The sequence below is a fragment of the Ictalurus furcatus genome, chromosome 12, assembly GCF_023375685.1.
Source record: "Ictalurus furcatus strain D&B chromosome 12, Billie_1.0, whole genome shotgun sequence".
NCBI lineage: Eukaryota > Metazoa > Chordata > Actinopteri > Siluriformes > Ictaluridae > Ictalurus > Ictalurus furcatus.
This window is the reverse complement of record NC_071266.1, coordinates 20,040,758-20,053,195: the sequence shown is the minus strand read 5'-3', so window position 1 is coordinate 20,053,195 and position 12,438 is coordinate 20,040,758. Positions and strand designations below refer to the sequence as shown.

At 36.0% G+C, this 12,438-nt stretch overlaps 1 protein-coding gene across 9 annotated transcripts in view; it reads right to left on the bottom strand.

The window, feature by feature from the left end:
• Positions 1–12,438, bottom strand: part of adgrb2 (adhesion G protein-coupled receptor B2) — a 458,554-nt gene that overhangs the window by 242,689 nt on the left and 203,427 nt on the right. For 7 of the 9 annotated variants that reach the window (XM_053638192.1, XM_053638184.1, XM_053638186.1 and 4 more), the window contains exon 5: positions 692–856. The exons of the other annotated variants lie outside the window; for them this stretch is intronic. In XM_053638192.1, coding sequence (XP_053494167.1) covers positions 692–856 — 165 coding nt within the window. The remainder of the gene's footprint in view (positions 1–691; positions 857–12,438) is intronic. 9 annotated transcript variants of the gene reach the window in all.

Here is a 12,438-nt window from a genome sequence, read left to right as displayed (position 1 = left end):
GTGTGTTCTATGTCATTTAACACATCTACATATAAATATATGAAAATAAGAGCTGAAATTCTAAACTCTGTTCTCATATTCATTTTTGATCTCAAACCCAAATGTTTTCAGTCTACAGCAAAACAAAATGAATTGGCCTTGCCATTCCAGTAGTTTCAGAGGGGATTGTATATAAACACCATAATATCTTAAACTTAAAACTGAGTATGTTGAGTTCATTGATCTCAGCACAAAGCAACAACCAACATAAACAGAGCTAAATACAATGTTCCATGAAATGTTCCCTGAAGTACTAGTATTACTTGTAAGAGTATCAGTATCAGTATTGGTACTCTGTCTGGTAAATGGTATCCATGCATCCCTACCATAAACAGTACAAATAACTCATGGTGTCACATAAATCTAAAGAGAATAGGTATGACCTGGGCTCAGTAGCAGCTTCACACCTCTCTCACCCGACCTCCTAGCATGTAACAGGCACAGAGAAAGACTATACCTCATAACACATTTTACACAATATAAAAGAGTGTGAATGGACAAGTATAAGCTTTTCTGCAGAACCGAAAAAACAGTGACCAACCAGAGAGCAACAATACTAACAAGGACAATAAAAATATATAGACAAAGCAGTGGCACAATAAAAGAACATGGATGCTGTGAGAGACGAACATGATGGAGAAATTATACTAACCAGGGCACACAGCTATGTAGCAGAGTTTGCTCTGCACATCAGGACCTGGGCATGCCTCGGCTCGGTGTTCAGGGCCCGCACAGCTCCTGTTCCGAGTCCGAGAGCCCCGGCCGCAGGAGACCGAGCACAGACTCCATGCAGACCATTCCTCCCACAGGCCACGCACTGTAAACACCAATATTTTTAATACACTTTATTTATACCAATTGGTAGAGAAGTTGGTGGAAAAAACAAACAAACTCATGTGGGTCAGTACTTTAAAGAGAAGCCCACAAAAATAACAGAAGGGGTTCTCAGCTTTTCCATCTTCCTAACACACTTGATGTATTATTGAAAAGCTTAAAATTTCGCTGATCAGTAGGAAAAGCTTGTGGAAGTGGAAGAGATGAGAACCCCTAACCTCGATGATGAATAAGGCAACATATTTGTTGAAGACATGGCCATGTCTTCTTCAGAAGCCCCACCTCCTTTTTGAGAATGTTAGAAGAATGTTGAAGAATGCTGAGGTTGAAGTGAATTAGTGGAAAGCTTTAGGAGAAAGAAAATGTACAAAATGTATGTACAGAGTATGTACATCTATAACTATAATGAGACATCTAGCTTTCTAGGATTTGCCATTATATGACATTAGATGAGCTAATGAAATGCATTTCTTTATTTTATCATAATATCTTTATTGATGCACATTCCTATTACACTTAACTATTACAAAAAAGACCGCTGACAAGTGTCAAATGATGCACAATGCAGTAAAGTACAAAAGTCTGACTTAAAGAACTGTCTTTATTCCTTTTATTTTAAAATACTACCTATTTTCCTTTTGTTAAATTACACTTAAAACAAAATGAGGCACATTTCAAATCAGTATTGACTAATGAATGTGAAACAATGTCGCGATAATATGATGCCTACAGGATTGCACTAATTAATTCATTATCAGTTAACATTTTTTAAATTAATTAATTTTTTTAATGTTATTTGTATTGAATAGGATATTCATATACTTTCCGTACTAAGAAAAATTGCTTTTACAGCTTTTACAGGAAAACAAGTTATACATTTGATATGAATAATAACATGATTCAAGTGTGAAGGTTTCTGATACATTTTCACATGTAACCTGTTCACATGTACTGCATATGTATTTATTTAATTTAGCATGCCTCGTTTATCACATAATTTATTCAATTTTAACTTGCTTGATTTTTCTAACAATTAATTTATTTCACAATGAATCATATTTTTTCACACAGTTTATTTCCACGTGATTTCTCACATGATTCCCTAATTTAGGGGGCCAATCACCACCGAAATAGGCAAGAGACTATATCTCCATAATGCTTTAGCGTATTCAGACCAAAGTTAGTAAATGTCATAGTCATCATGACTTGAGGGTACCTGCACAGTTTCGAAAAAGCGCCTAGTGCTCACAAGATATGAAAAAATGTTTGATTGTCGGACCGTTCGTCTGATTTTCACCAAAATCAACTCTGATCATGTTTGGTCAGCAATAAGTTATGGATTTCATGTTGATAGACCAAACCAAACTGTTGTGCTCTGCTGCTTTGTCTCTGTCATGCTTGGCCCCATAATTGCTGTTTGCAGCTATATTTTTACTTGGTTCATTTATTTTCACAAGTGATTTCTCACACGATTAATTTACTTTTACTTGATTCATTAATATTCACAAGTGGTGGCTCACAAAATTAATTTATTTTCACTTGATTCGGTTATTTTCACAGGTGATTTTGTGAAATGTGTGATTTTTCTGTAAGGGAAATAATATCTACTTTATAGTAAGTCAACTGAGCACAATGATGAAATAAAATGGTTTTGCAGTCAAACTTTTGGAAACTACATGCATGTACAAGGAATAGATTTTTCCTGGTCCTACACCGGAGACCCAGATGGCTGTAAAGTGCAAAGTAATGACTGAGAGTGAATAATGAAATGCTGGAGAGAAGGCTTCTTGCCAGAACACAGCATTACAACAACAGAGAAAGCCACGCCAGCCAGATAACCAACCAGGCAAGAGAACTACATGGCCCACAGGGCAAACAGCAGCCTGTTCATCCCTCCTGCTCATTTAGGCCTGTTATTGGCTTTAATGCGAGAGCAGAGAAGCCAATCGCTACATCGTTAGCAATGCAACTCAATGCTAATTCAGACTAGCTTTTCTGTGCTGTCATGTCAATTAAGGGAAATGTACCTGGTGCATGGAGGTGAGATAAAACCACACACAGATAAATGGAAGAAAATTAAAAAGGTGAAAAAGTGAAAAAGTGAAGTGGATGCTAGAGTAAGAAGAACATAGGAGAGAGACAGAGAGAGAGAGAGAGAGAGAGAGAGAGAGAGCAAGTGCAGAATGACCAAAATAAAAATGCAGTCAAATCTTGAAGGGGGTTACTGCAATTTGATGAGAGGCAGTGGGGTGTAGGAGAGATGGATGAGATTTAAGAGCGGGATGGGGGATCATGGGAGAGCAGTGAAGATTTTGAGGGAAGAGAGAAGGGGTTTAGAAAGAGAAAGAGAGGGAGGGATAGCTGGCCCGCACTGTGTCAAGCAGGGATGTCGCATGAATTATGTATCCCGATAAATAATTGATCTCACTCTGTACTGCGAAGCTCAAAAGAGGCATGGCTTAAGCCGAACACCGAGCACCAAAAAACTCACACGAAGTGGTTCAAAAAGGAAGGGAGGGAGAGTGGGAGAATGAGGTTTTGAATCTGGAAACGTAGGGAAGAGCTAATCTGCATGGAAAACGGGCAGATTTGAGATTACGAAGCATAAAATATAGATAAAGTGAAGATGCAGTACGGGTGATGGATATGGATATGGGCTGCAAGTGTGTGTTTCAGTCTCTCTATCACTCAGACAGTTTGGCTGGTGCAATTTTGATGACATCTTGTTGCTTGTTTACAGAAAGAGATATATGGATGGATGGATGGATGGATGGATGGAAGCACCATTCTTAAACCAAATAAAACCTAACTAGTGCCTCTGTGACCTTGGTTGAAAGTAAAAGAGTTCTTCCACTGTTGTCTCAGGGAACAATGCGCAAGCCCTGGCCACTTGAATCTAGGGGCTTTAATCGAGCACATCTCCAGAGCTCTTACATACTGCTAGTCCAATAAATAGCTCACTAACATACAGTATATTCTAAAGAACATGATATTTTTTTTTTACCCGACTTGTGTTCTCCATGTGGTTTATTATCTTTATATAACTTTTCATGAACTAGATTGTGTTAGCATTTGTTACACAGACCCAGGACACCTCCCCTCCCAGCCAGCGAGGTAACAATTACCGGAATATTAGCTGATACCTGGTTAAACAACTCTACTAATGAAGCCGTTGCAAAGTCTTACCATTCTGAGCCTTTATTTCATTCTGACTGCCATATTCTTTATCAAACCCTTGTTTTATGAATTTCTCTTTTCTAGCCATGGTATGCATCTTGACGCTGATTTTGGATCATGCTTTCACTCAATTTGCAACTTTCTGATAAGAAAACTCTTTGCATATGAATCCTCATTCTGTATCTGAAGCCCATATGTCTGTGCACTTACATTCGCCCACGTTTCATATACAGAAAATGAAGAAACTCAACAACATTTTCTGTTTATCACTAGAAAGAATTCATTGATCAATGTATTTAAATAAAGGGCAGAATTTCCACTTAAGTAAAGTATGTAGCTTTTAGATACTGATATAATGGCCATGTTACTACAACAAATTAAGCTTGTAAAATATTTCTATTTAATGAGTTTAAGATAAACCTGTCATTATTTACCTAGTTATTTTTTGTTGAACTTATATATTTGACTTGAGTGGAAATTCTATGTTGATCCACGAATTATTCTTTTGTATATCATCTATCACTTACTATTTTCCCACCAAATTAGAAAACCAGTAAATATCGTGCAGCAAGTAAAAATCTAAAACTACATCAGTCCTGAATCCTTTTCCTTAGTGTAATATCAGACTTTTTACATTTACAGCATTTATAAGACAATTGTATCCAGATTGACTTAAGTAGCAATCACACCGGATGTGAATGATATCCACCTGGCATGAAAGCCCGCTCTCTTCAATAGAAGAGGCCACAGTATGTAAGAAAAGGATTTGCTTCCAGTAGTAATTAATTTCACATACACCTCCTCCGATTTCTCTCAGTTTATCTAGGTGAACCTGCAAAGCTTCCAATCTTGGAAGCATGCGCCAGTCGAAAAACGAGTACATGGGATTACCACTTTCTATAAGACTCAACATGGAGAAACTGATTATTCTAATTATTATTCAGCACAATGTCTTATCACTCACAAACAACAAGCTAGATACAACAAGCTGGCTATAGCTGGCTGTTCACTGAACCACTACTTTCCCCTTCAGAAACAAGTCACTCCAAGGCTACTGATAATCACATGATTTTACTCCACCCCAAAGATTTCCACACTGGATGTAGACACTAATTAAAATGTAAGCTCATCTTTTCTACAGACTTGATACAGATGAGTACAAATGCTGAGAAACGCTTTCAGTATGCACTGTTTTTCCCCCCATCACTCTTGTCATTCTTGCTTCCCAGCACCTGTACAACTTGCCTTACAGAATCTATCAAACCAGAGGTCTAATCATTGGGGATTCCAGAGTATCTACAGGAGGTATGGATTCCATGATGAAGACAGAAAGACTGTAAGTCTGTGTGAAAGAGTGGAAACGATTAGAGAAATACGAGAAACGATTAGAGTCAGCGAACAAGAAGATAATCAACCAATAGAGCAGAACATTAACAAACAAATTGAACTTGAACCTCCTGGATTCCACTTCTGAGTTTTATACTTGTGTCCAGTTACAGTGTAAATAAAGGCATACAAACCTGGCATTCTTAAACATTCCCAATTCCAACAGGAGCAGCAACAGAAGTGCCCTAAAGGAGGAAGGGGCTCCATCTCTAATGGTTTTGAATGGGTATAAGCAAACAGAAAGCGCCACCTTTTGGTTTCGTGTGACTATCGCCCTGTTTGCCCTCGGCCCGCGTTGGACCATGTTATGTAATCACTTGGCAAAGAAATTTGGCCGAGTAAACTTGGATCAGAGGTCAAGATGTGGCATGAGGGGAGCTAAAAAAAATGAATATTTGAATAAATAAATAACAGGCACACCCAGCTTGCAATGTGTAAAGCGTCTGATTAGATAATTACTAAGCATGACGTGATAATAGTGCATGTGGTACTGCCAAGTCAAATCAGTGAAGGCAAGCATTCATGCATCTGTGCTGTGCTGAGCACAGTGTAATTTTCTGACATGCTATTTATGCTTTTCTTACATATATGATAAAAATGAATATTCTCTAATATTATCTATTTCCAAAAAAGTTATCACATACAGGATATGGCATGGTAACAAAAATATTTTGTCTTGATGTTTCACTCAATAATAGTAGTAATAGTCAATTAATGCAGTAATAATAATATAATAATAATAATAATAATAAATTTTAAAATACCATTGTGACCCCACCCACATTAAAAAAAAAAACAAACAAAAAAACAGTAACTACAAACAAGCTATTGAATATGGACACTCTGAAGGGATATGATGGTTATTTTTTTTTCATGGGCCCGAATTAATATAATGAAGCCATGAGTTAAGCTTCTTGAGATGTATTCCATGGCCACAAAGTACTATGTAACATTTGGTTAGGGCCAGGATGCGAAGTGTCTATAGTGAGTGTGGGCATTATTGTGGCCATTCCAAGAATCATAGTCAAAATTTAATGCAGGGGTCAATGCACAAGTAGGCCATAACAAAGAAGTATAATCTATATTTAAAAAAAAAAAAAGAAGAAAAAAAAGAAAAAAAAACCTAGTTGGAAAACCGGAAAACAACAGACAAGATACACTCAGAAATGTGCAATATGATTGGCAAGACTTCGCCCAGGAGAAATAGAAACTACAGGGAATAAATAACCAAACTAATCACAGAAAAGGTGAACATAATAGGGCAATTAACCAATGATAGGACAGAAGTGGCGACAGGATCAAAACCAAAACAAAGGCAAATATAAATGAAAGCACATGGAGAGCACAGAACAATGGCAAGTGGTACTCAGTGAGCCAATATTAAATCACGGGCCCAAGTTACTACTCATGGCCATGACAACATAATAATTTGTGGCCATGAGAAAATGTGTCCTCGCAATATTAACTAGTGGCCTCAATGTATTTAATTTGTTTGTCTTATTTAAAAAAAAATAAATAAATGTAAACCATGTTTCCTCAGCAGCTCCATAGTTAAAAAATACTCTGCTATAAGAAAAAAATAGATTGTCTTTAATCTTTACATATTTTTTAGAGCACGCTTAGTTGATTAATCCAGGTTACTTCAACTCTGATATAATTATGCCTATATGAGATCTTATTCAGTGAGGTTCCATTAACTATGAATAAAATCTCGCCATTTAAAAGGGCAGACTGCCTATCTTTTAATACTGATTGACATCTAAACAGGCTCTTCATAATGAGAGGTACAGACACAAGACATGTCCTCAGACACACTATAAAGGAATACTGGGTGTCCTAGTCGTGAAAATGATCTTGGGAAAATTAAATGAAGCAAACCTTTTGTAGAAAACATATCAATCACAGCTGAGCAGAAGTAAAACTATAGGAACATCTTTAGTTTTTCATACACATTCTGATAATAATGAGGATGTCTATGATTGGTATATATTACCCATGGGGAATGTAAGCTATTTCAATAACATTTTAATACCTGAGATATGGAAGCTTAAGATACACTGACTTTATATAGAGACATCAACTGAGATATTCAATCAAAAACATATATATATATATATATATATAGAGAGAGAGAGAGAGAGAGAGAGAGAGAATATTTTGATATATAACATAATAACAACTTTTCTAATCCATTTCCCGAAATTCTGTGCATTTGACTGGGTATCATGGTTGAACCATGAATGCCATATGATCGTGTATGTTTTGGTTCTTGTTCTAGTCTTGTCTCCACCTCTTCCCTGTCATCGGTTGTTGCCCTACTGTATTCACCTCTTCTGTGTTTCTCCCTGATTCATGTGTTGAAGTAAAAAGAAAACCCCTACTACTTCTTTTTGCTGTTCTTCTTTTGTCAAATTGTCATCTTACCATTTGGGAGGTGTGTTTAAAGTAACTGCTTCTAATAGGAGTCTAAAATTGAGTGATGTTGGTCTATTTTCATTCAAAATAGCATGCAGAATCATTGCAATACAATGAAAAAAGTTTAAGAAGCCCATATGTTAGCAAATTAAATGATATCATACCACAGAGCTGTTGAATGAAGAGGTCAGAAGGTAACAGTACAACAGAAGCTCAGACAGCAGACAGCTGCAAGGTTTATATTAATGCACACGTCCTAATATACTATTGTTTTTATAGAAACAACTTTTGCAGGGACCTGGATGCTGGATGGTGGATGCGCCTCATAAACGGATTTAAAAAATCTTATGTAATTCTTGCTGTGGTTTTCTGTGAGGAGACATTGACACAGACTCTCCAGTGTGAAAGCGATCTAACAGTATAACAGTATTTATGTATACAAAATTCTGAAAGCATTGCTTTATAAAAGATTAATGCATAATATTTTTAATGTGTAATGAAGGCCATATGTAGGTACCCTTCAAAGAAAAAAATTGCAGAAAAACTAAAAAAAAAATTATTATCCTATAAAAGGTATTTTGACTACAGTAAAAGTCCTGACAGCTCGAGTGATTGTACTTGAGTAAGAGGGAAAGTGATTTCACACTCATTCACTCCTAGGGAGTGTCTCCAAGCCACCTACCAGCATGTTTTTAAGAAGTGGAAGGACACCCGGAGAACCCGGACAAAGCCCACATGGATATGGGGAGATTATAACAAACTCCACATAGAAGTAATCTAAGCTTGGCAGCAAATAAAGGGAACCGGCTAACTGCTATGCCACTGTGTCACCTGGACGTAAAGTATACTTTACAATTGATTAAATTTCATAAAGTTCCATATATCATGTTGATATTTAGTTCTCGTGTCATGCAGTGACCCTTCATGGGGCAGGTGTTCAAAATGTTTAAAAAAAAACAAAAAAAAAAACATACAGTCATAAAACATACAGTCAAAAAAAGTTCTAAACTATTTCTAAACCACTAAACCCTGGACCTTTCCGTGTCACTGGGATGGTACTCTCTAGGGTACATCTTTTGTTTGTTCAGTACTTTATGTATCTCTTATCAAGAAAGGTGCTTGTATTTTTTTTTATATATTTACTCTAAAAACAAATTATGTTACAGTTATGTACCTTAAAACATTTTTAAGGTACACCATATCTACTTTTCCAGGCAAAAGATACATGTACATTAAATGTACAAAATATGTACCCTTGATGGTACCACTCCAGTTATAAATAAAGATCCTGTTTAATATTCTATTTTTTCTGAGAGTGTAGTACAGCATTACATGCTCAACCATTATTTAGTCAGAACAGAAACCACATCATATTATATGGTGAGACTGGCATTTATCAAATTATATTATTATAATTATTTCAAGATTAGACAAGATAGTTATAGGGCAGGACCAGCTGAGGTATTTAATTAATTTCTGCTGGGACCATAATAAGACAAGAAACTATACAACAAATCACAGCTATTTATTAAGAGACAATGCAGATAAAAAGGGATGTTTAGGGCTTTGGTAAAGCTATTAATTCTACCATTTTATTATGAACACCTTTGACTGTACTGTAAAATCATTGATGTGTATTGTAATATGAAACGTGGTATATGTGTTCCTTCTTGTGTTGCAATTTTAATCCAGTTTGTGAAGGATGTACTACCTTGAACTTCCTCACACTGCTCTTTTGAATAATAACAGGCTGTATGGTACACAAAATAAAATATTTTCAGTTTAATTTTCAAGCTGAAAAGAGAATTAAATACCCTACACACTATGTGAATCAAAATTATAGCAACAGACATAAAATGTGGTGGTACATCTTTAAATGGAACGGTAAACAGTGTACCTCTAAAATATTACTCTGAAAGCTAATTAAAGGCGCAAGAGTTGTCCTTAAGGTCCAATTATGCACCTTAAATCAAGGTAAACTACATTCAGTTTAACATGAAATAGATGCAGACAAAAAGTACAGAAGAGTGCCCTTGAGGGTACTATTGCAATTTTAAAAAGAAAGGTACGGTTTAGCACCCTTATTTTCTGAGTGCACGGTACATGTCCAAGCTAACAAACAAAGACAGGTATATTTAGTCAGCCTACTGGTATGCGGCACAAGTTCCTAATGAAGTGTATAGTGTTATAAATACAATGTGACAACAAACATACAGCTGGTTATAAAATGGAGAGATAATATAATAATATAATATTTATAGTTAAATTATTTTAAATTAAATCTCTTAATAAGGGGCTAGGACAAGAAAAATAATTTAAAAGGGCACTGCCGACATCAAGGAGCTCACCCACAGTTCTGCAATTACCACATAATTAGGGATAAGAAGCAGGTCATAGGAAAATCTTGAAGCTAAATATGTTTCAATATAATTAATGTTAATAATAATTGTCCAATTAAGAGTTTTTTTTTATGATTTCTTTTCTCTTGGCACTTACTATGTTTTTACACCAATATAATTAATTAGTTCATGTGCACAGAACTTGGCCAGGGTACTTTTGTAAAAAAAAAAAAAAAAAAAGTCCTTGCACTTAACTTCTTAATATTAATTACCATCTTAAGTATTGTTCAGTAATTCTAAGTTTATTGAACTTAACTAGTTAATAGGTAGCACTTAGAATTGTCTTTTAGCAACAGGTAATGATTGATTGAGTTTTTTATATATATATATATATATATATATATATATATATATATATATATATATATATAATTGTGAATGATATACGTAATATATGTAAGGCAGGAAAATGGCAAATATGATAACACTATAATAACACTTTCCATTCTGAAGCTCATGCTTGAACTATTCTGATTAATAATCCCTCCCCAAATGAAATACACGTCTCTATGATTGCTTTGGCCAATTAATTAAATTCACTTTGAATTTTTGCCAAAGATGGTGTGTGTGTGTGTGTGTGTGTGTGTGTGTGTGTATGTATGTGTGTGTGTGTGTGTGTGCGTGGAGTTACGCTGATGCTCAGCTCAAGCCTTGGGAATCCCCTTAGCCTTCTGCTCTTAGCCCTGATGCAACAACAACAGCACTCACCACTGAATTATAAATAGGCTACACAGAAGGTCAGCGTAAATCACTTGCACACTTGTTCATCCATAATGAAAGAGTAAGGAGAGAAAAAAGCGAGCCAGGTGCATCGTGGGCTGTGGCCGTAACACTGCTGTTTAATAAAAGACCTCACTTGTGTGGTGCTTGTACGATAAAAGCACTGTCCATTTTAATTCCAGAAGCCTTTTCTGAAAATACTCGTAGCACTAGTGACTGTTTTCCTTAACACTGCTTCAGCTCCATCCTGAAAAATGAAGTTCAGTGTTTATCATTGTCTCATTAAGACCAATAGACACTACATTGTGTTTTGTTATGTGTAAAATTTTTGTTCTTAGCGTTGTTATTTTCCTACTTATACAGTATGTCCAAATCAGGTTCCAGCTATATGCAAATGCTTGAAAATGTTTGTCTGTGTTTCAACTCCAGCCATGAATTTAGACTATGGATTTCAAAACAGGACAAACAAAGATGCTGTGAACCCTTGGCTACTTTTTGTTAAATATAATTTTATACGACAGTGCTGTTAAAGGCTAGATTCTCATTTTCTGTAATCACTTTGACAGTAGTGCTGGCTGTAACTCAAATTACATGCTTATATTATTGTGTTTGATCTAATATATTATATTTTCTATAGTAACAGCTAATTTGTGTGTATTTCTATGCCGGATACTCCATGTAATCCATCCATCCATCCATTTTCTGTTCCGCTCATCCTACACAGGGTTGCGGGGAGCCTGCAGCCTATCCCAAAGAACTCAGGGTATACACCTTGGACAGGCCAGCCCATTGTGAGGCACAAACACACACACATTCACACACTACAGACAATTTGGAAATGCCAATCAGCCTACAACGCATATCTTTGGACTGGGGGAGGAAGCAAAACCCCGGAAGCACAGGGAGAACATGCAAAATCTGCGCACACATGGTGGAGGCGGGATTCAACCCCCCAACCCTGAATGTGCGAGGCAAACATGCTAATCACTAAGCGTAGTCTAATTTAACATATAAAACGTATATAAACTTTGATATAGGGAAGTTTCCTGTAAGGAGGTGTTTACTTTATATTTTTGGAATATAAAGGCTCCAGTGCCAGTGCTTTATAACGGAGGTAAAAAAAAAAAAAAAAAAATCCACAACAGAAAGATTTTTTATTTATTATTATTAATCTCAGGAGAGAAAAACTGGAGAAGCTGGCATTTAGAGGTGCTAAACATAGGTGATAATATGAACTCACATGTTTTGCTGATATCCCACAAAATAAAACATAACTATAAATGGGTGAAACATAACCAGTAGCAAGTTGCTGTGGTATTAGAGGCTGATATAAGTGGATTAAAATACTTCAGGGTGGTCACAGTACATGTTGGGCTACACCACACCACCCCATCATTTATTATTTCCTATAATGGCATGCCCACATTTTTTTTATCCCTATACAACAGCAATTTGACAATTCTCCTAA